This window comes from Cynoglossus semilaevis, chromosome 5 (genome assembly GCF_000523025.1).
Source record: "Cynoglossus semilaevis isolate Cse_v1.0 chromosome 5, Cse_v1.0, whole genome shotgun sequence".
Lineage (NCBI taxonomy): Eukaryota > Metazoa > Chordata > Actinopteri > Pleuronectiformes > Cynoglossidae > Cynoglossus > Cynoglossus semilaevis.
Window position 1 is genome coordinate 4,997,231 of NC_024311.1, and position 27,823 is coordinate 5,025,053.

The window sequence follows — 27,823 nt, forward strand, 5'->3', positions numbered from 1 at the left end:
CACTTCAGCGCGGTCTGTAATCCACCACACTGGTTTCGACAGGTGGTTAAAGTCAAACACCTGCAGCGTCCTGTCCAAAAATGTTACATGCTTAATGCCTGAATAACTCCTGTCAAACCTGAGCAGATATACTGTACATACCAGTCCATATAAATTGGTAGCGAGCCATGACAGATAAAACACCTGCTGTACGTTTCTGTTTATTCCAGCAAACGGTGAGAAAATCAGTTTGGATTGAATATATTTTTAACTGTCTATGAAGTTACTAATGGTTTCCAAACTGTAATGTACACTGCATCAAACTTGATGTGAACTTTAGCTGCGGGAATAATATAAGTTGTTCATCTTCTCCTGATTTATCCCAGAAGACAACTCCAGCTGACATCCTGTGATGGTTAAGTGCTGTCCGTACAGGTCAGCACCACAAGATTTCTGATTCCACAGCTGCATCCAAAACTGCGACCATCCTCACTGCAGGGCTAACCACCGCACCACCATGTCGCTTGTGAACACATTTGGTCGAGCACATAGCTGCAGTGTTTTCTGGTTCAAAGCCACTCCTTTGATTCCACTTATTTATTCTGCTTTATTCTACAACATATAACCATTTTGTGTCCTACATGGTTAACACTTTGGATTTGTCTGTTTCACTGACTCTCACAAATCAAAATGCCCATTCTTTTATTTTAATGCCACCAGCAGTTCTGAGAGTGGGGGTGGTGGTGGTTGTGGGGTCCTGTTAATTTAATCAAATAAGTGACCTTTTGAAAAAGAAATCAAAGAGGATTCATTAGCTTTAGTAAAGTTTGGCTGACAGCAGCTTTGAAAGGCAGATGCTGCTGCTGTGGCTTCTAATGAGCCAAGCCTAATTAGGGAGCAACACTGAAGCCTAGAGAAGGTGGTCGACTAGGAAAGGAGCCAATGGTAAATATGCTCTCTTATTTACTTCCTCTGTGTGTGTAATGACAGCACACATTTTTAATTAGTATCACAGGAAGGGTAAAGAAGAAAAATGTTAATCTTTACGTTAGGGGTAAATACAAACACACAAAGCACGACGGAAATGCACGGCACATCACAAGACCAATGTACCAACAACTGCCTCAGCCCAACATCCATGATTAAGGTGGTTTAGTCTGGGAGGGCGAATGGGGAGAGTGGTCAGACAAAAGCATGCAGTGCAAAAACACAGAAGTCCTGATCTGCAGATTCTTAAAGCTGTGGACTGAGGGGGGAGGATGGGGGGGGTGAGGGCAGGAGAGGGGAGGTAGGAGGCAGCTCATCTACACTTGTGTCTGTGTGCTTTCAGTCTGACTGGGCGACATCAGTCACACGTATTCAGTTCACACAGAAACAAAACAGCGACACACAGCTTGGGTAAATACTGCATGAACTCATAGTTACACACATACACAGTTTATACAGTATATGGATATATACAAACACAAGACAGAAGACTAAAGCTAACAGAGCTGTCATAACCCTGTAACCCCTGTTAACCCGCTGCACCACCCCTGCCTGACCTGTGATCTTAAATGGCAACAAGAGAAATGAAACTAACCTCAGTAAAAAGCTGCTACGTAGAAAGCCCTCCATGTCGGCGTGTGGGGTTCTGGCAGGAGAAATCACAGAGAACCATTTTCACTATGAAACGAGTGATAATCAAGAAGACGAGCACAACAGGGAGACAGGGAGAAAGAAGGGAAAGGGAAAGGGAAAGAAAGAAAAACACATAGAGCATACATGTCCTCCTATAATAAGGCACTATTATAGTGTCTTTAATTAAAGTAGAAATATGGCTATGAACCCATCCTCTTTTTTTTCATGAACTGACATCATTAATTATACGTCTTTCAGCGGAGGGAGTGGATTTGCATACGACGTCGGTTTGCGCTGAGAGCCTGATGATATGTTTGCATCAAATAAACTCTGCCTACTGATCTCTTTATGGTCTTTTTCCACAACTGTGCGCAGATATATACATGTACATCCAGCAGTGCGACCGCAGATCCCAGAGCAGCTCCAGTCTGTTCACAGTTGCCAACGGTGGTCCAGCTGCAGCACATGTGTACAGAGGCTGCTGTGGCTTCTGGGAGCCCAGCGGCGGGGGACCCGGGCTGGGACTGAGCGTCACTGAGGCAAAAGGATGTGGTCATGATGTCACTACTTGCAGGGGTCGTTCAGAAGCCTTACCCACAAAATAGTGGAGACACATGGCCAAAAAATTACTGACAACAGGTTTCCATTAGCCTCTCTTACTGCCCTGTGTAGCTTGCACTTTGATTGTGTTTGTTAGAACTGGTAAGATTTGGGGGTGGATATTTGTCAGTGTTTGAAATTTAATTGTCGACCAGAACTCACTTTTTATTCATCCAGACATTTAACCAGGAAAGCAATCGAAAGATTTCACATAAAACAGAAAATGTTGTCACTGCCCCACACTCCCTGAGAAAATTCTCACATCTTGTAAATGCAAAAAAAATTTTAAGTGAACATTCTGTTGCGTTATGTTATGTTTCAGCCGCTCATCATTTTTAATCGAACCAGAACAGCGACATCTAGGCCCGTGTACACCTTAAATTTCTGTGACATGGATTTAATTTGGCATTTTCTCTTCTTGCTCTTTTGGCGTACGAGACAAAGCCTCTGAGAGAATGGAAAAAATGAGCCGGGTCCAAGGACACTGTGCCTTTCAGTCTGGCCAGCACTTAGCGAGGCAGTGAATCCACAAGGCCCAGAGGGCTCAGTCGAGACTTTTCTCACAATAAGGTGTCTGGGGAGGCGGGAGTGGCATAGCCCAGGGTGCAGGAGCTCTGCTCTTTTCTCTTCTCAGCTGGGCCCAGTGCACATAATACCCTCCCTGTGCCACAGCACACCAGTGCAGTGACAACGTGAGAAAACAACCGTCAAACAGTGCAGAGCACATCAAGCGTGTCTCCTCACTTCTCAAAGTGCAAAAAGCACACTCTCTGTCAGACACACAGGAGCTGAAACAATACCAACAGAAACGATTCACTCTGTTCTGTCGGTGCAAGCTACATTTCCGGAAAAGTTTGTGCGAGTAAAATTCAAAAAATTAAAAATGGTATAATTTACTGTTGCATTTTTGCAAAATAAGAACAAAATCATTAGTAGACTGAGTGTCCTTTCACATCTTTAAATAAAGTTCATATTTTAAAAAAAATATTTCTGCAACAAAAGTTTTCTAAAAAATATATAAAATAATAATATCTGCAACTGTGTGTAGGAAATGTTATGGGAATAGTCTACAACTGGAAACTACTGTACGTATGACACTGCATCGTGCAAATTGATAAAGGTCAGAATTTCCAACAGATTTATGTTAAACAAATTGAAAGAAAGAAAGAAGGGCATGCAAAAAACTTTTTATTTTTTTTGTTATGGGGTTTTTCTGATATTTAAAAGGTAAAGTTTGCCCCAATATAAACACGACTTGGTTACGTACAGTTTTAGCTCTAACGCACAGATGAGTTTCAATATGAATCAGCTGCAGACTGCACAGTGACGGTGCTGTGTAATTACAGGATGAATGTCACTATGTTTTGACTTTACTGACACCTGATCCTCAAGCTGGCCTGCTAAGACAGTAGAAGGAGAGAAAAGGAAACCGATTAGGCGAAGACTCTGCTGCTATCTTTATCTTCGGTCGTATTCCTCAGCCCTTGTTCTTTCACTCCCTGCGTGCTCGTGTTTCCTCAGCTGTGCCTGCTGTCTGCAGGCCCATTGTGGTTAGAAACAACTGAACTTAGCCTATGGAAGCAAAGGTGCGGTTTGGAAGGAATAGACCAAACTCAGGAAAAAGTGACCGAGCCACATTGTATTTGTTCTTCCTCTGAACACAAAAATAAAGGAATGCACTTAAATTAAGGTTAGGCCACAATTCAAGGGCGGGCGTTTGGTGGAGGGGGAAGATAGACATCACTCAGTTGGCCTGGACCAGACTGAGCAGCACGGCAGCCCTTTCGAAGAACGAGCCGCTGCCAAAAGCTGCTTCTGCCTAAGCAAGTCTCCTACCATCTGCAACAAATGTGCTCTATTAGAGCAGTACCATATGGACAACAAGCTAGCTATTAACACGGCTTCAGCACATCCCCTTAACCTAGCACAGATTTCAAACTTCCAGTCAAATTGACTGCTGATTTAATGCACCGCCAGCAGCCATGTGGGTCTTGGCACGAGACGACACTTTCAGCCTTCAGTTATTAACAGGCCCACATAGTGTGTGCTGCACAGTGAGACACAAGAAGTTAGAAACACCGATCCTACTAGTAACTACATCCCAGGTTGCTGCGAGGATATAGAGAGCACCAGTCTGTGCAGATGCATCAAGTCCAATTTTCTGAAGTTCATCTTGCAGCACCGTGCTGCTACTGTGTTGTAGATATATAGACGGACAACCAGTGTAGCCAGTGTCTCAGTGATGGACATTGGCTTCGCTGCCTTCGAACGCATCCAAAACTGCAGAGATCAAGCCCTCAGGGCCCGAGGAGAAGGCCATTTTTTAAATCCCTGCGGGCCAAACGGCCATGTTGACGCCTCTCCCTTCTCTGAGTCATATAGGGATCCACCCACCGCTCACAAAGCCACACTCTATTCTCCACCATGACGCCACGGCTATAAGCCTCAAGTGCTATGATCGACACCAACACACACACACACACACACACCAAATCAACTGTGTTTCTGTGGTTTTCACCAACTCCAAAGTTTAGTAAATTTTGTTTATTTTTTTTCCTTCCTGTGTCAGCTGGTAAGAAATTGAACATAATTGGAGTAGAAAAGCCTTTTTTTTCTATCTTTGGACTGAATGTATATACTGCTGCCACCTCACACCGCTTTTTTCCAAACAAAGTTTAATCAAAACTACAGAATGGAATACTTTTTAAAATGTGACCAAAAATAAGGCTTCTAACAGCAGGGCTAAAGGTAAAAGAGTGCTAAACATTTTATTTCTTCGGGCAAGTTCAGCCTAATAACATGGTTATTATCAGTCATCTTGGACCAATTAGAAAGCAAACCAAAAGACCATCATCATTACCAAGTGAAACCTCATCTGTAGCGCCTTCTGCAGGGGAGGGAATAAATAATAATTTAATTTTTAATTCACATTTAGTTTTTCTGATATTTATTTTTAGGGTTAGCTATAGTATAGAGTCCTTTGAATTAGAATAAAAAAATATATAAAATGACTTTTTTCTCTTACTTTCCTAATTGGTTGTACTATGTAGTACTAGTAGCAATGCATTATAGCGTGACAGAAAAAACGTAAAAAGTAAAACACGTTGTAATTGTTCATCAACATCGACGCCACTACGTGTCCCTATGCAAATAGACGTGATGAGCTAAAGACTGCCTGATGACAGTCTAATTAAATAAGGCTCTCGGAGCTCACAGTGGAGCGGCAGGATGTGTGAAAAGGTGCTGCAGGGGGAACAAGGCGCGCAGTCAGTCCCAACATCCCAGCAGATACCTTTACAGCAAGTCAACCGCCAGTCACGTGACGTGTGGTGAAGCCACTGCAGAGAAGTCAAACACTGCAGACCGACACACACTGACACACAGGTATGAACAGGTACGCAGTGTAACCCAGTTACAAACACCGCTGGCCTCACCTTTACCAATGACATTATTGTCCCTTTGACCCCTCCCATGCTATACACCCCTCACCCACAACCACGCACACACACCTCCATCAGAGCTACCAGATGAGTAGTGAATTAATTTGTGTGAGCCACTCCAACATTAGGAAGGTGTGTTGAAAGGTGTCTGCTCATGTTTCAAATTAAACGCGCTGCTGGTCAGCATTAGCACCTCGCCACCCGTCGGCAACTGACACTTAGGGGGTGGGGGAGCGCGGCGGAGGGAGGGAGCCCATCCGCCGTTCACACTGGAATAATTAGAACATGTCAGGAAGAATTAATTTCCTCATTTTTCAAAAGGATACACAGAAATTACCATGTTATTATATGACAGGGTCCCTTGGAGGATTGGATTAAATTTGATTTCTTGCGCAGCCCACACAACAAATTAAAGTCATAAATAAGATGGAAAGAAGCAGGGCACAGAGCATATGTTTATGGCAATGAGTGAAGCCAGGGGACCAGAAACAACTATCTTCATTTCATTTTATTTAAATCAGGCCGACACCGTGTGTCTGAATGACAGCAGTGGCTAATGGGCTGAGATTAGAGGCTCCTCCGTATTAACACAGCGATGCAACAACTTCAACAAGAGAGAAAAATGTTCCGCACCGAAAAAGGCTGTTTGAGGTTAACCAACAACAAAACACTCAGGACCTACACACGTAGGGATGCGTTCTAGTTCCGCCTGTTCTGTACTGCCTTCAAAAAATTCTGAAATGCAAACTGTAACATGTAACATTTCCATGTTTCTTTTATTGTTTTTTTTTTATGTTGTTTTTACAGGGACGTATATAAGACTTGTTAGCTCACCATTACAGCTTCACGCTGGCTTCCGGGCATAGAGCTTTTCGACTCTTTCAAAATGGGCTGTCATTAGAGCCTAGCACTCCCCTGGGCGCCACAAACTTTAAATAATTTGCGAATCAATTAACTGGCTACTCTCAACGCTACAGGGATTTCACACTCCTGGGTCGTGGTGCATTATCAGCTGGAGACGATTCATGGCGTTTTGGGAGAAAAGTTCATGGTTGAAATCATTAATTCATTTAACCGGACTTTTAGTTATGCATTACTTTCCACAGCTGGGGTAGCAAGGAGATTAATAACATGTTCTTTGCTCCTTTTTTTATGCCACGTATACGTCACATAGAAGCACTGTCCTACAGCACATGAGCTTTTACCTTGAGCAGCAGCTCAGTTTTTAATTCATCCAAGAATCAAATATTACATGTAACACCTTCAAATATTATACTGACATAATGTAATAAATGACTGTATTGTAATGTGAACTGACTCTAATGTTTTTCATGTTGTTAATTATAAGCCTGCAGCGAACAGCACCTGAACAAATTATCAACCATTAAAGCATCTTTCCATTTAAATACCTTCAGTGACTTCATACATTATTAATGCAAAGTTATTCATTGAATTTGCAGTTTGGGAAAATGGATACAGTGCAGAATTGTTTCCCCCAATTTGGCCAGGTAATAAAATATGCAATCACTTATATTTGCAAATGAACACTGGGATCTTCAGGAGGTAATTGAGGCTGATGGAGTCTTTGTCACGGGCTCTATTCACAAACATATTGACCATAATCACCGCAGGGTCAGTTTTCAGAAGAGGCCTGTTTAATAATTATTCCATGAAGCAGCTGCATTCAAAGGTGATTCATTTTCATTTTATCCTGAAGTGCCTTTTATTCAATTTCGGACAAAAAGCCTCATCTGCATCCGACCATTTAGTTGGTGCCAGTTAGCGGTTGTACTGTGTGTCAGCGTGTGTCTGTTCAGATCACCTCACCTATCTTCAGGTGCTTCCGAACGAGATTGCAGATGTGTAATTAAACTTGTTCCGTGCACGGTCCAGACACAAACTAAATTACTCGCTGTCATGTTTTGAGATTAATTAAACCTGTAGGTCAATGGATCTGGATTTGAAATCGTAGAAGGATTTGACTGAATGAGTGGGAATACGGCCATGAAAGCCGGCCCACAGAAGCTTCATGTGGTATTTTATTTTCATAACAAGCCCTGGCAGATGACTGTTAGCATTACAGCGGCTTAATAACAACGCTTACCATTAAATCACCATGAGTCAGTCGTATTGACTACATGACATGGAGCATTTTTGGCTGGAACACAAGGAACACACACAAGTTGTGACAAGTCATAGATCATTTTGATCATCTAACATACTGGCAATTTCCTTCAAATATTATCAGATCACATCTTAAGACTTTGATTAGTTCCTTAATTTGTTTCGTCTTATCTTCTGTTTACTGACTGCTTTTGGCAATTCTTTTCTGTCTTTTCTGTTTGAAACATGACACTAACACTGTTTTTGTTTGTTTTGGGTTTTTTGTGTGGCTATTTTGGTGTTATCCAATAGATCGCAAGTCTGGATTTTAGCACAGAAGTCTACAACCTATAGCTCGTGGCTTGTTGCTGACTAAACAACGTGATGTCACTGTGCTCCTCTATCCTAGTAGCAGTGCGCAAAGGGGTAAGTATGTTTTTTTGTTTATTTTGTGGTATAAAAATCAACATTTCCCCAACCTTTTCCCATTTGTGAACATCTGTGTCGCAGCTCATAATGTGGTAGCCCTGCAGATGTCAGTCAGAAAACACTAAGATCGAAATGTTTTTGATGTGAGCCGATGGCTGACTGACTATCATACGGTCGCCTAATACCCCACATTTTTTTTCCACCATGGACCGGTTAAATTTCTGAATTTTTTTTCATGGATCGGCCTTTAAGGTGTGACAGATAAATGCAACTAATTGAAATGATACAACTGGCGTAAAAACTGGTATTTTCTGCACGGGCTTGGTGCTTTGGAACAACCTGACGCAATGTAGGACTCTTGGAATTGTCTGTTAAATGCAGCTTTCTTTTTCTTTGAAGACGTCTGTCTCATCACTGACTTTTTTGCCCTGCGCTAACAAACTTTCCAAAGGTGTTTGTTTTCTGTTCATTTTGCTAGCTTGGGGGTATCAGTTTAGTGGTAATGTATTGTGTGTTACCGGCCGGATCAGACCTTTAAGGAAGGTAGCGGATGTCGGTAAGACATGTGATCGAGGCGAGCATCTTGACATGTAAGTGAGAGTCATAGACAGATGCGAATCCCGTTATTTTTTCAAAATAAAATTGGTAGCGGATGTCGGTAAGACATGTAATCGAGGCGAGCATCTTGACATGTCATAAACAGATGTGAATCCCGTTATTTTTTCAAAATAAAATCTAACATAGTTAATAAAACGGAAATAACGTCAGTTATGCATTCATCTGTGTGGCCTGGTACTCATTGACCCACAGATGGGTACTGGTACGCGGCCCGGGGGTTGGGGAGCACTGGCCTAATGAATTCAAGCCCTTCAACAACCAGAGTCAACAGCCCTGACTCACAGCACAGCGCTGTGGCTGGCAGACAGGTGTTGCTCATCAGAGCAGAGACGACGGTGTGAGATGTGAAATGGCACGAATAAACAATTGTAAATGGCCGTGAACTTTGAATCACATGAGACGTGTTCCTGCTGTTATTGGAGACCTTCTCCACCACATTAATATCCCTCCACTGCAGTCATGTCTCTGGATGACATTTGGAAGTTAAGAATTACATCCAACTTTTTCCTCTGTACCTGTACATGTTCAATATCTAAGATGCATTTTTATTAGCAGGCTGCAGGAGCAGCAGGTGATTTATTTTCAAGTAATATTACACTGATAGTCAGACAAAAATTGAAATTTTGGTATTTCTTTCCTTTTTTATATAAAGCTTTAATGTTCTTTTTCAAAGAAACTTTTCAGTCAGAGTGGTCCACAAATATGGTTGAGGTAAATATGAAGTAATCCTAACTGTAATCCACTTCTAAAGCCTAGATTATGGATTTTTAAGGTATATTAACACTATTCTTTCAATGTGAAATACTTTGTTTTTTAATATATTATAATAATATACATATAATATAATTATGTATAATGTAATATATTACCATATTTTCTTTATTTTCTTCAAGTTCATAAAGACTAATATCCAATACATAGATTTATTTTGTTGCATGTTATTATATTTTGATTTATTCAGTAAAAGGATTTTTAAGGTTTTCATTTTTTCTTCAGGATATATATAAATGTAACCCTGACGTGAGAGTGAAGAAACAACATGAACAAAAAGCAAAACAACACAGAATTATTTCCAGACCCCATGTCTGTCAGTAACTTTCTGCACATGTAACCGTCTAATTGTGCATACATTGTGAGCCTATCTAATTGTCCACCTCATTTGATGCAGGTGTTCAGTGTGGGTGAAAGACAGCAGGGGTGTGTGAGACACGTGGCACAGACAGAAGCAGCTGAAGAGGCAAACTGATACTCACCAAAACTGAAAGACTCAATCCCCAGCTTCCAGCAATCAGTGGTCAGTTGGTTTTGAATTCATGTAAATAACCTGCAAACAGAGGGGAAAACAAATGTTCTATTTATTTATCTATCTAACATCATATCATAAAACATTTCCACAGAAAATATAATACAATGGTATCATGCATATGTATTTGTGTGAACTGCAGATAGTGGATTTGTTGGATTTATTTGTGGATTTATATTATTTTATTTTATTTTAATGCCTCTCCTGCTTTATTTTAACGCAGCTCCTGCTAACGGTTTATTTAGAGGACATGCTCAGCTAGTTTCTGCCAGTCTGCCGAGGTGCTGGAATACACAGGAAGAACCAGATTACAGTGTGGATTAAGCGTAGCGTCCGCCACATAATTCCTTCTACAACAACAGAGAATAAAGCGGTCGTCAGCGGGTCCACGAGGACTGTTCAAAAGAAACGCACTCACTTAATACATGTTCATTTTCTCACATTATTATGTTTTTCACAATAAGCCAAGATCTCATTACCAGTTGATTTATGCAATTAGTCTGCCTCAGCACTGCCAATTAAACAAAGCCAAGGGTTTTTAAGGTCATGCTTAACTGATCTGTCACTAATTTGCACCGCGGCACCTCGGTCTCTCGTCAGCAGGGCAAACAAGCCACAGACAACCAGACCAGACCAGAAGTAGTGATGACTGCAGCTGCATTGTTGCGGGAACACAGCACAGGGTCCGCCGTGGAGGACAGCGAGGGGCCAACGGAACAAGGCCGAGCAAGGCAGGAGTCGCACACGTGTTTGAATGTGGCAGCCTTGGAACCTGGACGTGACAAAGGGGCCGATCCGACCCAGGTGACCTCAGCTGAATGGAAATGTGTTACATGAATGACAACACGTCTTCCTCCCTCCTGCCTCTCAAATGACACTAAACTCGGACTATTTTCCTGTTCTGATCTATTCTCTAAATTCAGCCACCCACGCTGGTCTTCACACACACACAAACACACACACACACTAAAAGCCTTTATAAGTAGCTGCACAACAAGCTCTGTGTGCCAGATAAAGCACATATTACATGGGTGGTAATTGAATAAACCAGTCTTTGTCAAACATCTGACTCTGGGCCTAATTCCTGTTGTGCCTACATCAGTAAGAGCTCTTATAATTACAGAGAGTACATATTAGCAGAGCTTTGAATTCATAATCTGATGTTGATTGAGCACAATGGGGTAAATAATAATTGGGAAAGTGTTATTCTTATTCATCGGTTATTTAAGTTAATTATTTGCGTGGCAGGGAGAAAAAAAAAACAAAGGAATTTAAAATTAAAAATAATGAGAAAGCCCAAATGATATTATAATGAAGCAAACGTAGAAATCCCTGTGGTGTAATAAGAGTCGATGTCAACCAGCCTATTGTAACAGCGTGTAGCAGCTATTTGCCTGCTGTGAATTGGCCCTACAGGCAGGAAACATAAAACAGGCGCTCCCAGTTCCCAATTAGAGGAATGGGAACCTATTAAACACAATTCCAGTCATCCCCAGATTCAAATGATTACTTTCGTAGCATTTTATTAATAAATTGTCTGCACACTTAAGCAATATAATGGGATTTTCATTATTCGCGTTAGTTAAAGGCGGCAGCTGTGTTTGCGTAAAGATTCCGAGAGAGTTTGGCCTCATTAAAGTCCAAGTGAACCGACAGAAGAAAGTAAGTCGAATCTATTTCAGCTGGATTCATTCAAACTCAGGGAGTGTTAGAGGTTCGACTCCGACAGGGAAAAATCCAAACAGACAGATGGAGCCGACATTAAAGGAGCGAGGACAGAGCTCACATCTACCTGTGGCATTTCTGTCAAAGAGTGGCCTTTTCTTTAGCTTTGCCTGGTCATACCTGCTTACGCACACACACACACACCCACACACACACACACACACAGACAGACACCAGCTGACTCAAAGGCAAAGAATTGTGTTTGGGTCTTCTTCCAAATTCACAAACCAATACACATAGTGTCTGGGACAACTTTGGGAACCACGGCAACATAATGTTCTCTGATGACTTATCCTAATCCCTGACTCATCCACAGTCACTTCAAATGAGGGATTTATATGAGCAATGTGTGGGAAATTTTATATTGTCTCATTGAGGACAAAAGTAAGTTTAGACATTTTGCAACATCAATTTGAAGTTCGAAATTCAAGATGAAGGTTTGGCAAGAAATGATAATGTGTAGCTCCGTACTGTGACGCTAGCGCTAAAGTTGTTGTTTGGTAACTTACATATTACATAGAATATTTCTTACATATTTGGAAAGTATGTATGGTTTGTGTAACATGGATAAATGTTTCAAATACACAAACAATTTAAGGTTGAAGCGTGTGTCTATGCTACACGTCAAGAATGCTTTACATCTCCTGGAGATGCCACTTGAGCTAACGCTGCTCGTACACTGTGCAAAGAAACGCACTTTTACAACCACAGCACAGAGAGATTCGCTTTCAGATCCAGTGAACCTTGAAATTCTCCTCATTGTTATCCTATGATGTGGGCTACACAAGATTTCATGTTCCCTGACCATAACAGAGTTGTTTTTCTGTCATCGTGTGTGGAAGGCTTGGTCTGATTAGACAACATTACCACCAGTGTGTACAGCAGTGAGGAGAGCGACCACAACAGAGCTGCCCCTAACCAGATTTAGGTTTTATGTTCTGTGTCATTACCTCTATACTACTGCGTGTGAGATAAGTTCAAACAGCACAGTATAGGTGACAGGATGTTTACATAACTGCACACCATACAGTACATGCATGCATGCATTATGTGCATTTCACGCTGGTAGGTGTGTTTGGATATGCATTAAGCTAAAAGCTAAAAGTTGTTCTGTTTCTGTCTGGAATTCATCCAGATCTGCAACATGTTTGAAAAAAAAAAAGTCCTCCCAATCCTCCTCCTCTGCAAATCCTCACTTTCCTCCTGCGTCCAAACAAGCTAAAGTAGGAATTCTGCAGAGTTAGTTATTTTGACAATAGAGGTAATCTATGCCATCAGCGGACTGCTCCCTACCTGGATACAGTGTGGTTATCTCTGCAGGAGCAGCAGCCACACAGCCAACCAGGCCAGGGGCTGCATGGGGGACTTTGGGATGCAATGAGTTGGGGCTGTAACACTGGTCTCAGGGGAAATAGGGAAATTGAGGAAAGAGGAAAGTGGGGGTGCAGTGTGGAGGGCAAAGGCATGAAGCAGAGAACATTCTGGCATAGAAATGTCTGATATAGTAATTGAACACGTGTGATTGTATGTTAAATATCCACTTCCATCAAGTCAATCCTCTCAGCGGCAGCATCATCTGTGAAATATGAAACGACAGCTTCCGCGCAATGACTAATCTCCATAGCTCGGAATGAGACAACATTACTGGTCAGGAAACAGCTTCAGTCTAGGTAAACTGGAGGTTAGGAGACTTAGTCATGGCTCATTTAAAGAGGTGGGATTTACTGACTTATTGTCACCTCAGGCATTTATTAAGTTCCTACTGGTGTGATTAGCTATGGACCGTTTTCTTTTTTTTTTCTACGGGAAGATGGGTCTGTATTTCTACAGAAGATGTAGCACTGAGTTATTTGGTGTTAGAAACAGGTCAGTCTCAAGCGCACAGCTGTTTCATGCTCCAGCACACACTTAACTGTCACAGCCAGACAAAAATCTCTCTCCAGCCTCTTTCATCTTCACTCTGTGTCTCTGCTGCACAGAGCTGGTCTGTCGCTGAACGACACATTAAACATCCTCCGAAAACGTCTAGCGCCAATGTGTCACAAAGGACGACCGCCGGTCACTCCAGTTACAAAATATACATACAAGATAAATATACATGCTCAATAATGGACATGACGAGCCGAAGTGGCTGTTGGACTACTGTTCTAGTGCCAGTATACAAACACAGAAGGAGGAGCAGTTCCACCTGGACTGTGTATCAATCACTGCCTCATTCCAGTCTGTAGTATCAGCCTGTTTTCATTCAACATGCTAAGCTAATCAGCTAATAAAACACAATATTTTTTTCTTTTAATATAGTTAGCACTATCTTATTAGTCTTATAGAATTAAAAACTCGTAGTTCGAGTTCAAAGGTTAAACAAAACAAAAACGCACTTAGGATGTTGATAAAAGCTTTTTACTATTTTAGTACTATAACTAAGCGTTTTAGAAAAATATAAAAGTATGGTTCAACGGCCATACCGCTACTGCTGATGCTAGGTGTTGAGCAATAGCGCTAACATCCAAACTGCTTTGCATGTTACATGCACCTTGTAAGTTTTCATTGCTGTACAAGTGAGTTGAATTTGTTTAACGCTATTCAAAAAAGGGCTAACCCCCCGGATATGTACTCTGAAGAAAAACCTGGTTCAGTCAGTTCAGAACACATGGTTATTTTTTTGTTTGGCTCAGCGGGGCTTTCATATAAAAACCTTTCACATATCATTTCATCTGCAGCAGAGAAGAAGAACAAAGATCTGTTTACTGAGCAACTGTGGCGAAGACAAGGGAAAGGAGAAAACAAGGAAACAGTTTTAAAGTTGTTGTTAGGAAATAATAAGGTTTTCTCCACAACAGACCGCGGTCTCCAGAGCTGCTAACTGGCCACTGTGAAAACTATCACTTTCCTTTGATTTCCCTGAGACTTTCAGAAAACACACATTTCACAAAGTGGAATAAGACTGTTTTTACTTCTTACACTGCTAACACTATTTTATTTTATTTTTTTAGATTTCTTTCATTTTTCCTTCTTTATGTCCTTCTTTCTTGCCTTTTTTCTTTCTTTCCTTTTTCCTTTCTTCAGTCCTACACACGGGGGGGTCTCTCCCGTGCATGTGCAGGTAATGTGTTTATTTTCTTGGGCCCATCTTCTAGTTTACTGTGTGCTGCTGTTTCTCCCCTCTTATCGCCTGTTCCTCGCGGGGCACTTTAGCCCTTTAAATCCTGTTCGCCATATACTCGTTTTAGAATCTGTGAAATGATTGCCAGGGAAGCGTGGCCACAATGTCCGCCTGTGTTGCAACCAGGCTCAAATGGGCTTGGTGCCTTTTTTTTGTCCAGGGAGATGCATAAATGGAAGTTTTTAACACCTCAAAGGAGGCTGGGCCTTTGTGGAGCCACAGTAGAGAAGGCTGTCAGTCTCCTGAGGAGGCAGACACACTGAGTGCAGCAGGACAAAGAGCTTAGCGGAGGACAATCAGCGGGGGCATCACTCTGCTGTGGGTACCAGCCGCACACACCCACACACACACACCCACACGTTTGTACACTCCCATTTGTAGCATTGTGCCGGGTCCACATACACAAACACAAAAAAACACAGTAAGAAGGAGAAATATTCCATCTCTCTCAAACATCTGTCAACACAATGCTATCTGAAGAAGCAGCTTTAGTATCACGTCGTATTTACGAATCTGACTGACTTCACGCCACTACAGACAGCAGGATACGTTGATAAATTAACAGCTTTGTTAAAGTGAGCGCACAGTGTAAATAAATACCTTCTACTACACGAGGTATTCCCAACAGTTGAGACTCGCCGCACTGTAAACAGATTCATCTGTGATTATACAAACACACTCAATAAAAATGACAAATATAACCAGCACAATAAACCGAACCATTTCCAACCTTATTGATTTCATCTGCACTGTTTGAAAATAATTCCCTCATTTCCATTCCACTTTTCCTCATTGAATTTTTTTTTCTTTTTTCTTTTTGCTCCCCAGTGCAGCCCAACAGCTGGCATTTACAATCACCCTTTATGTTGTTTAGAAATCTACAATAAGCATTTACATGCAAATATGTCTGCCTTGTACAAAGGACTTGCAGAACAACTGTCAGGCGCCACATAATCAACCTGCGATTGTCTCCAGCCTCCGAGTGGTTTCTGGTGACATGGCTTAAACTGTAAGCATCTGTATTCAAATGATTTCCTATGTAAGGCACAGTTAAGTGTGGAGTTTTTCCAACAGTACAGCTCTGGAAATCAATCACATGCTGAATTAAACCAGAAAGGAAACAACTGATCCATAAATGATCAGGTTACAACCAGGCAGTGGTGTCCACACATTATCCACTGTTTCCCCTCGTTTGGCCAGAAGCAGAGACGCTTTTTTTTTTCTTTTTTTTGATGATGACCGTTTTACACAAATTACTTGTGTGACTGTTGTACGTTTTTTGGATTGCACGGCCAGACTAAGGTCGACGGATAATTATTTTTGTAGTTCCTTATGCAATATACTGGCAGACATCTTTAGCTGAGAACATGGGAAACCTTTTTGGTGTGTCACAGAGTTAAAAGAGTGAGAAAAAGACAGGAGCATGTTCTGTTCTGTTCTGTCATGTTTGAGACTAACTGACTTTATCAAATACATTTTCCCCCAAACACAACCATACTTAAATCTATGTGTTTCGACGTATATATTGTACAAGAGCGAGGGAGAGGCAGGGAGGCAGGGAGGACTACGTAGAAGCCAACAAAAAACTGCCAGTATCTGCCAAAAAAAATATCAGGTTGTTTCCCAACAAACGTTCATTGCTGCGTCACAGTTTAATAAATCATACATTGATGAGATAATATGACGCTTTTAAGAGTGAAAATAATTGGTGAAAGTGTAAATCTATTAGTGATGGGGACATATGCCTCCCCCTGGCTTCACTTACCGAGTGTATAGCAATTTTCAACAAATGCATCATATGGACTTTTTTCCCCTATTATTTACAATGGGGTCGTTTGTCATTTTTGGACCTCCTCAATTAACAGCAGTGTATGCATATAAGTCCATTAAAGGGGAGGGGAAATGATCAGTTTGAGAATATTTCTGCCTTCTTAATCTTCTAAAGAGGGAAATGATTTAAGAGGAGGAAACAAATCTCCAGTGACATGGCAGGAACTGTTGCGCTCTCTCTCTCTCTCCCTCCACCATTCTCTTTTCTCATCTCATTCAAAGTCTCCCACCCCATCTTCATCCCTCTCTCCTCCCTACTTTGTCCCGCCCTACTCTCGCCCCCACATCGCTCTCAATCCCTCGTTCTAGCTGATCCTCCCTCTCTCTCTCTCCCAGCCTGTAGGTGCAGCTGGGGTAAAGAGGGACAATGGGAGCTGGGGGAGGACATGTCTTGCCTGGGCTTGTCCCCTCAGAGGAAACAAATGTAGTGTTTGAGCCACTGATCACTGGCATAATTGAGTTTAACACTCCTTCTCTGGATTAAAAAAGAGCCTTTGAAATGAAAGGTTAAATTACCTCTGCAGTCAGGCAATAAATAAGTCAAACAAGGTAAGAGGTTGCTGCCAGTGTATGTTAGTGGCAAATTTAATTAGTGAAAAGACAGGAGGCTCTTAATTGTCAGACGCTCTTTCACTCGGTTCCATGCTGCACTGTAAAAAAAAAGAGAGACTGCTAGAATCCTGAGTTTACAGGATGCAGAGGAAATAGAAGGTATATGTTGTCAGTAAATATATTCCATTATTTTAAGGTAAAGCAATATTTACCACATTTATCTGCCAGTCTATTAAAAATGTTTCTCTGGTTTATTTGTTGGTAGACGTCTGTCTGCTCGCTCCACCAGCAGGCAGTTATTTGTGCAGCATTAAACAGCACGGGGACAAAAGAAAAACTTGTTGAACTTTATTATATTATTCACTTCTTTCATTAATGTGCTTCATCCTTCAGACCTTTTGTCCATTAACTGCAGCTCAAGAAAAGGAAACAGACATAAAGTAAGGCTGCAGCTTTTAATGGAAGCACAGGAGGAGGCCGAGCGACCGACTAGAAAAAGAGAACGGGAAGGAGACAACGCTGCTCTACACCCATTCGGTTACAATGTGGCCTTTGTCACGTAATGCCCTGCACACAGCAGCTTTTGGGGTGAGGAGGGGGAGATCTTGAATTTACTAGTGCACGTATCCAGCAATAACATCTGACATCACAACCTGCTCCATATATGCCATGTGTCTGGGCACATTTTTACATTTAGTGGAGAATGGAGTTAGAGGTGTGGGGGGGGTAGAATAAACATTGTCAAGTAGTTATTATATTCCCATCGTGTCCTGCAGGCCAGTTACAGCATGGCAGAAGCAGTGGTAAAACTGACAGAGTCAGTGGGCTGAGTGTGGTGGGAGGGATCAGGGGAGCACTTACCCTGGGTGCAAACCTACAGCACACTGTTAACTGCTGCAGAAAGACGGAGTTCAAACAAACACTTTACACCTACAGATTATGTGTATTTAAATCCTGGTCATTAAGGGTTTTTTGGGGTTTTTTTTTTTTCGTGTTTAATTTGCTTCTGTGTGCTACCATTTTTGTTGGGTCAGGAGCCTGGAGGGGTCTGTGCAAAGAACAAAAAACCAAGAGAGGACTGCACCAAAAACAGCAGAGGAAGGACGGAGAACACTATAATTGGCTTTGCAGACAATATTAACATGAGGTTAAATCACAACAGGTGGGTCACATGAATGATCGTCCAACACATGCTTCCCATTATTCTACAAGAAAAACTGACCTTGTGCCAAGCAAAAGAGAGAGGCGGAGGGGAGGGTGGAGGGGGGCTGGTACCACGCACCACAAGCTAGTTTTCAAGTGTATCTTACATTCCCTATGAGTACACGTAGTAAAGCTGAATATGCCGCGAGCATTCCTCAGGGACCGGCTCAATGTGTAAATATAACAATAATATAAAATTGCAGGTCCAAATATACAACGGGTGCCGCGAGGTTAGCATGATCGATGTAAAAAAAAAGAAAAACACTTTTCAACGAACTGGCCGGTTCCAACAGGTTTTTGCAAACATGCTGGTTGAAATGTTTAAATACCTAATAAATAAATCAAAATGTGTGCTGAAATATGTGGCTTCCATCCAATGGTGGACCATTTTATTTTTAAAGGTGCAAAATAATATTTTAAAGAAGAGTGGAGGACAAAGTGTGTGTCAAAGCATGTGTGGGTTTACAGTATGTGGCTGTATATGATGTGTGTGCGGGTGTGTGTGCCCACTCTCAACAACAGCCTCTTAAATGTGGTTTTTGGCAAAGTGTGGCCTGACAGTAAAATGATGAAATGGAAAAAAAAATATTACCCTTCTTTCTGTTGAATAGAGTGGAGATAAGCACCCTTCAGCAATGAAGCCAGTGGAGTTTAAGCTTATTATGAATACCTCTCAGAGCGCAGAAGCATGTACTGTCGAAATCAAAGGGAGTAATAGGCAGGTAAGCCAGTGTCATTTTAAGAAGGAAGTCAGTTGTGAAATTGTAAAATCTCGAGGCCGGGGCCGACAATCTCCTGCCTTCAGAACACTCCCATAAATGATTTCTAATAGCAGTGGCTATCACACATCTGAGAAATGTTTGCGGGGTGAAAAGAAATCAAATCCAATGCTAATCTCAACTTTGATGGGGGCTAATAATAATAATAAGACCATTTATCAGTTTGATTAAATACGCATACTATGAAGTTCACAAGAACGTGTGACTCTTTGCAAGTGCCCTGAGCTTCCCAGAGCAGACCCTGGCTTTGCATAACATTCCTGGTTTCATGTTCAATTGGCTGTGAAAGTCCCCAGCCCCACAGTTCCGTGCTGGACTGAAACCATTAATGTAAAAAAAAAAAAAAAAACAGCTACCAACTAAGACCATCCTCGGTTTTAATGGTCTTTTATCACTAAGTATGTTTGTAATATACAAGAAATTTGCTTTGGGGTTTTGGTGCATGAAAACGGACAGTAACAGAATAATATCTAATGATTATTTAAGGCTTAGTGTTAATAAGGATTAGAGCAGATTACATCTAAAAATGTACATTTCATTCGTTAGTTTTTTAGAGCGTACCACGCATTCAATCGTTCTTTACAAAAAGATGGAACACACACTTAGACTCAGTAGTTCAATCCTTCAACACCTCAACAGTATCTTTTTTTTTTTTAGTTGTGCTATTATAATATGTCTTATGTAAATTCAGTAAAACCCCAGGGCTCACCAGCTACGTAGACTTGAATTCATCCTGCCCCTAAAACCAATGTCTGCAATACAGACCCAAACCATTTCAGGAAAATGCCTGACTCCAGATTCAAATAGTCATTGGAGGATTTTTTTTTTACCTCTTCTTTCACCTTTAGACATACTGATACTGAGTCAGACTCTTGTCTAAACACTACATGGGAAAACATCCAGACTTTCAGCAAACCTAAAACTGCTTTTAATAGTAGAAGTCCACTTGACAAGACAGTAGCGTACAAGAGATGCTCATCAGATCGACCACACACTAAACCATTTCCAAACAGCATCACATTCGTTTTTGCTTGGACTTTTTGTGCCTAATTACCTAAGCTGTAGAGATGATATAAATGCGTTAAAGGTAGCCGAGACTCACACTGCTCACAGATTTTAAAAAGACACACACACACACACACGTGCACAGGCTAATAAGCACTGTGCTTTTTCTCCCCTGAATATTCATCCATGTTTCCACATCATCTGCAGGTCTCCTAATCACAGTCACTTCCCCTTTAATCACAGGGCTCTAATTAGGTCCTAATAAACCATTTTGCCATCCTCTTGGAGTGCCTCTGTGTCACTCACACATCAAACCATGAAATACTATATTAAGAGGCTGTCAACCTCAAAGGAACACTCCTCCAGCAGCAGCCATACAGATACTGCAGACACACCCTCTTACACTAATTGAAATTATCGAAAGCTGCGCTTACATGTGACACTTGGCCCTGTCTGAAACGGTGGACTGAAGTACGGCAGTCAAAAGCACGACGACAGTGCCAGCACCGAGGCTCTACTGGTCCCTCTGAAGTCGGGTAATTGTTTAAACCTGAGTGGATATGGCACAGGGCCTCACGCTGCTGCCTGTGATGCCAAGAGAAGGAAGAAGAAGAAAAAAATGTTCTCGCTCGCACTTTTCCCCTCAGTTTCTTCTGTTCTAATTCAGTCCAGCATGGTCTAGAAGAAAAGCCTCAGCGACTCCATGTTCATCTTGGAGAACCAGTGTTGGGGACGATGATCACTGACCACAAGTTGATAATGATGACTGTTTAATTAGAAGCCTTTCTTTGGCCTGGCCACAACCCAAACTCCTCCACCCTGCAGATGGTAACCAATAAATTTAGCTTTGCTGAGGATGAGGAGGAACACTGTACCTCCCCGGTTACCCTCAACCCCACCCCTTACCAGGGACATGAAGCCGTCTCCTTGCTGACACAGAAACACAAGCGGGGCCTCCTGCAGATCACATTTGACTGGGATGTCTTCTACAGATATGACTGATACGTCTGATGACATCAGCACGATGAAGGCCCTGTTATTCATACCTGACTAATCCTTAGTTAGTTTTACACATATGAGATCATTAACGCAGAACTTTTTTCCCCCTTAGTTTACAGAAGCTTAACTACATTACTTCTTTAGGGCACTTGGTGAGACTAAAGCACACTATCACATTTTGGGGAAACATATATATATATATATATTTCAAAAATTTTCCTCCGAGTCTCCAGTGTCAGTGCTAAGTGCCTGAAAGCCTAAAAGCATTAAAAAAAAAAGAATTTGAAAAATTGCAGCACTTTGGCAAATTATTTGCATATAAACAAGATACATAAGAGTGGTTATGAAGTCATGTGTGTACATCTGTGTGCAGTCTGCGGCTCATTAATTGTGGTCGTATAAAATTACACTCAAAGCCAAAGATTCATCTCTTTCTAAAGTCCAAATATGTTTCGCTGTTTTAATACTTGTTCCATGATGTGTTTCCACTCTGCTGAGCGCAAGTTTGGGTAGATGTACACAGACTGTTCTGTCAAGTGGAAAAAAGAACGAGTGTTACTGTTCCTCAAACAGGACAACCCCTCCCATCCTTTGGTCCTCCCCCACCTCCTGTCAATCATTCTCCTTCAGAAACAGACGACTCAGAGAGGTTTCTATACTCACATTGCCCGTGAGTATGTGTGTGTGTGTGTGTGTGTGTGTTGTGCCTGTGGGCAAGTGGCGTGTGCCAGAGTGGCTATCCCCTCAGATTGTCAAAGAGGCTCATGGGAAATTTACTGCATTGGCCAAACCACAAGCTTGCTCTATCATTTCAGCAGATTTCTCTTTTTTTTTTTTAGTCTCATTCAAGAAAGTGATTATCGCAGTCAGTTCTTTCTTCGGTTTTCATTCTTCAAGCTGTGAGTCCGTCTTTCTGGGTTTTCCTCCCTATAAGCTACGCTGTGCTAATAAATGTGCAGCTCCACCGAACACAGATTTCTTTTCATGCAATTACAGATGTTTCCACTGCGTCCAGCAGTTGTTTTTGAAGTACGTATGTACGAGTAACGAGCAAATGACTGGTAACAGAAAATTAGGCTTTTATTTTCTCGTTGGTCTAAGTTAAAAGTTTTTCTTTTCAACATCAGGGCCTTTGCTGTGGTTATGGTCACATTATGGTGCACATCGACTGAGTAATGAATAAAGTCTTTCCTGCAGTCATGCAGCACTGGTGCTTATAGGATATGGCCACGCTGCCATTTGGAAACAAATGAAATGCAAATGTCAGCTATTATTTCCACGCTGCCACCCAATACAAAAGTTTTCTCGACCACCTTTAGAGTAGCAAAAATTTCCCTTGTGAAAAAACCACCCCGCATAGAGTCAGTTACTTGGACTGAAAGAGTCAGAGCCTGAGCAAGTCTCTCACTGAAAATTCCGAGAACATAACATCTTTATTTGTGTCGTCTTTAGTTTTGGAGAGTGGCCGAAAATATGCCCATCTTCTCACCGACAGGGTGAAAGTGAGGATAACAAAGACAGACAGAGAGTGAAAGAACGGCAGGAACCAAGAGAAAGCTTGTGGTCTGGTCTGCTGAAGCCATTTTCTCATAATGCACATTAAGAGCACAGCCTTGTAACACGTCCAAGTCGGTGTAAAAAGGAATTATTGAGAAAGGAAACAAAAGACCTGACTGAGTAAGGAGAGATTCTATGGTAAACTTCATCAGAACTTTAGCCACAAGACCCTTTTCCATCTCGTCCTCCACCCTCCATCTTTGTCACTTTAATTTATTTTTGGCATTGAGCGTTAACATTTTCCACAGGAAAAACTGTTGGGAATCTGATTTTTGGTCCAATGTGTCATTTCTTTTCCATAACTTCTACGCTTGTTAAAGATGTCGTTGTAATTACTCCATGGTACAAATGCTTGATCAGTATTTGTTTCCATGTGAGAAGAATGCGACGAGCTTCTGACAAACCTCAACTTTGGGGAATTAGGGACTTGGACCTAAGGTGCATTACATTTCTACATTTCCAGGTTTGTTTTCCCACTTCTGCCCTAGAAGTGGTGATGATATCTCTTCTCCAAGTCATGCTTCATGCAAGTCAAGATCTGGGAAACAGGAAGGGCCAGGAGTTCATGACCAAGATGGCTGCTCACTATGGGAAAAGCCATGTTTTGGTACGTCTCGGCATTAACGTTATGACTTGTTACATGGTATAATACAAAAAGAAAGGGAAACAATGAGGTTCTCAGAAAAATATAATAATATGTGTGTGTGTATATACTGTATATATATACATATATGTATTTATATATGACTCACACTTACTAATTAGACAAATAAAAGGGAAACTTCAGCTACAAAACCAACATCAGAGCCAATCTGATGCCGTCAAATCCTCATTTTATTTTGAGGTTTGGACACACAGTCACATGTGTTTTTAGCTCAGACGCTAATACACAACCCTGAAAAAAAAAAACTGTGGTCCAACTTAACAGTTCCCAGCTTCCCAAAAGTCAAACTGGAGCACAGAGTGGCTACTTTGGTTAGCTAAGCTCTGGCCATGGAGTCTATTTTACTTCTCATGTCTGTCTGATAAGGTTAGCAGACATTACGCCAGCTGTCACCCTCCGCTAACTGGATATAGTTAAGCTTTTACAGACAACGGGAACCTGTTTAACTTGGAAACTAACCACTGCTCGTGCCCTGGAGAACCCGGTCAATTCAATTTGTACACACTGAAGTTGAAACTCCAGAATTAAAAAGCTTGGAATGTGTGTGTTTCCTCCAATTTTTGTGCGTATCAAATCTAAAATTAAAATTAACTTTACACTGTGGCTTTATATTCTATATTTTACTTTACTTTTTTTTTAGACACTGAGGTTTTAATAATCCTCGTTTACGTCTTGAAGATTTCCAGCGTCACAGCTGCCACGGCTGGCAGTGATATTTTCATACAATTCTTTGACACTTCCCTCCAGGCGTGCCCATGGGATCTGAGCACAGTGTCAGGGATCAGGAGGAAAAAAGGCTTGTTGTGACGCTTTTGTGTGTGAGCAGCACAAAAGGCCACATTACACTAATCTCTTCTCCCTTGTTCATTCACAAGACTCAATCTTGTGCCTTCAGGGTCTCTCCAGTTATAGAACAGGGCAAAAACATCATCTGGGTTTGTGGTTAATACTCCCGGCACTGTGCAGCAAGGTCAAACATCCATGACATGTACATGAATACTCAGTCTGTGTAAATAGGAAAAGGTCCTTTTGGGTTGACAAATGGTTAATGTTGCTCAGCGTGAGCTTTCTGTAAAGTGAAAAAAAGTTTTACTAAATGGTTGCCAGAAAAAACAAAACAAACTTGAGTGTTCGATTCTGTTTCCAGAAGCCTGCAGAAGAAACATGAAGCGACACGAGTGTTTGTTTAAAATTCAGTTTCAAACACCTGCGCTCCTTTCACACAACCTGACATTCTCATCTTCGGTGAATATGCTGCATCTGTGTGTTTGTGTGTGTGTGTGCGTGTGTGTGTGTGAGAGAGAGAGAGAGAGAGAAAGAGAAAAAGAGAGAGAGAGAGAGAGAGACCACATTTAACTATGCAGGGACTCCAAAATCCACCACATTTTTAATTACTGCCCGCTGCACAGTGTGGCTCTTTGATATGGAAATAAAGGCAGAGCATCTTCACACAGCCACTGTACAAAATCTTCATTTGATTCATAAAAAACAATGAGCCTGACAAATCTATCAACCTTATTACAGCCTCAGACCTGTGTCGCTAAGATGTGGACACCGAGGCCATTCCAATTAATTTTACATACTAATGTGACACACTCTTAACACACACACACTGCTAACCATAACCTCGACCGTTGCATTTTGAAGTCAAAGTTAATTATGCTATGAACTAATAAAAAAAGGCCAATTATTTGTACGAAAAACATATTTGGTGGTAGAGTAAATGATATGGATCAAAATGGGCCACTTAGGTTACTTGTGCAATTACGCAGTTCCTGTGAAGATACACATATTTAGATTCTCTTTTTTTTCATCGCTGATCCTTTAATGTTGTGAGTAGTGCTGCTGCAGGGATGTGAGGGATGTGTCGGCCTAATAGAGCAGAAAGTGAAACAGCCTCTGTCCTTTCCCACCATGTTCAGTAAGTGCTGCAACACACAGGCTGCGATTGCCTCTGAATAAAATTCAACTTGTGCTTGTGTTTTATCCTTGTACACACACCGATGCAGCACTGGGTTTATACACAGATACACATTTCAGAAAGATGATTTTTAAATAGTATTATTTTTAAGGGGGAAAAAAGTCACTCATTAAGGTTCAGTGAAAGGCAGAATAGAAAATGGCGCATTAATTTTACGACCACTCCAAAAAAAAAAAAAAAAAACTCAAACTGTAATCAACATCAAACACGGTGTAAGGTCACTCATTTGTCTGACCCTGTATCACTGAAACATCTTTCTTAGAATTGATTTTCTTGTCTTCGGGGACAACTGATTTCAAATGTAGAAATGGGTAGATTTAACTCATTAATGACCGGCGCGATTTCTAGAAAGGCACATTTACAGACAGGCACATTTGTGGGCAGCTCAGTGACCTCGGACAGGTTGTGAAACTTTTAAAAGAACTTTAAAAAAAGTATTAAGTCATCTGTAGAATATAAATGTACTGCAGTGAAGACATAAATTCTGCTAATAATAACTGTTAAAAACAGTGTTAAGATTAAATTAATTTTTTTTACTTTGTCATTGTGTGACTATTTTGGGTTGTATATAATTAAATGGAGAGTAGATATGTTCTATATATAAAGGTTCATAAATAATTATAGTCATTAAAAATACCAATAGACTCATCCAGACCATCCACAGTGAAAACTATCTCGCCGTTTGTTACACATCTGTTTAAGAATTATCACAGATGTGTGATACCATATCAAAAAAATAAAAAAAGTAAAAAAAACCAACAACCTCTGGCAAATTCCCATCAGATTTGATCTGATCATTGTTGGAATATTCCACAGCAAATTAGATAACACTTAGAAAGACAGATGTCACAACATGTGCTGCCACATTTATTATCTCCTGCCGTCCTCCACCCGTCTGTTGCCCCCCTCCTCTACCTTTACCAGGCCTGCTGTTGTTTACCTCCTCTCATCTTGTTTATCATTAGATCCTCACAGACAACACCACAACAACGACCCTCTGCCACACGAAGATGGAGATTAGAGCCAACCCTCACAGACCCCACTGGTGTCTGCGTCACAGCAGCAACAGAAGTTGTCACAGTGAAAAGAACATTTCAATGGGTAATGTCAAATATATTGTATTGGGATTTTTTAAAAACTGTAGCCTTTTTTTATTCAAATTTTGTTATCAAAATGTTTTTGCTCATATGTACACACACCACATACTGACAAGTACACACACATATTTGCTGAGTACAGTTATTTTAGGGACAATGCCTAAGTTTACAACAATAACCAGTAGATGTGCTGCACTAACTCAGACTCAGAATCAAGGTTTCGTATCATGAACAGAAAGTTTTGTTTTCTCTCTGCACTCCTGCTGTCAAAAATCTCCATTGGATCTTCATAAGTAGCAAAGACAAGACCACAGTCACACACACACAGCTCTGTGCCGCCCGAACTCTTTAACACTCAATCATTTGTACACCTGAACCTAAGCCCTGACCCCGACCGTGACCAGGTAAGGACCCACATTCAATTTTAACTCTCTCATTGACGTCAACAACATAAATTTAATCTAAATTTTAAAACTAATACAGTTTTACTCCCAATTCTGAGCCACAGTTCCTATCTGTACAACTAACAACAATGACACAAATCTGTGAGCAAGAATTTCAAACACAGCACTCAGTGTTGAGGGGCACTTAGTGTGAGCATTACACATTTTCTTCTCTGTACAGAACATTTTTAAAATGACAATAAATCACTCAGATATATGCCCTTGTTAAAATATATATGTAAAAAAACTATTTTCTATTTCTCCTCCAGCTGTGACATACTTTTATCATGAGTTGGCATTGGAGCTTTTAATCATTTAGAATAATTTCCTGCCGGGCAACACACCTTGGGTAAAAATGCCGATCTTAGCAGCAGAGCTGTAAAATGAAACTAAGCAGCACTTTGAATGTGAATCAGTGTGTAGCACAGAGATAAATAACATCTGGTTTCTTTCAAATAAAATCAAATGTTAAGAGGAGGATAATTGTTAACCACCAGTGATCGTGTGTTTGAGGGTCAGGATAAAATCATAGCAGAATTCAACTTATATTAGCAAAAACCTGCAGGTAAAAAAAAAAAACAAGCACTGAAAAAGCAGATCACTGCCTGCATCCCCGTTCCTACCTCTACACCTCTTCACTTTTCGCCCCCCTCTGTCTATTCGCTCCCTTTGATCCACTCATTTCTGGCACAGGAACTCTATGTAAACTACCTGTGGATGATGGGGACACTTT

General features: G+C 41.1%; 1 protein-coding gene across 7 annotated transcripts in view; it reads right to left on the reverse strand.

Annotated features, from left to right (window-relative positions):
* The window catches only part of sox6 (SRY-box transcription factor 6), a 136,715-nt gene that overhangs the window by 106,002 nt on the left and 2,890 nt on the right, over nt 1-27,823 (reverse strand). For 5 of the 7 annotated variants that reach the window (XM_025055441.1, XM_025055444.1, XM_008310058.3 and 2 more), the window contains exons 2-3: nt 10,043-10,113; nt 1,562-1,612 (exon numbers count right to left, since the gene is read on the reverse strand). In XM_025055441.1, the coding sequence (XP_024911209.1) occupies nt 1,562-1,596 (35 nt within the window). In that variant the 5' untranslated portion in view covers nt 1,597-1,612; nt 10,043-10,113. The remainder of the gene's footprint in view (nt 1-1,561; nt 1,613-10,042; nt 10,114-27,823) is intronic. The other 2 variants (XM_025055445.1, XM_025055446.1) reach the window with 1 other exon arrangement.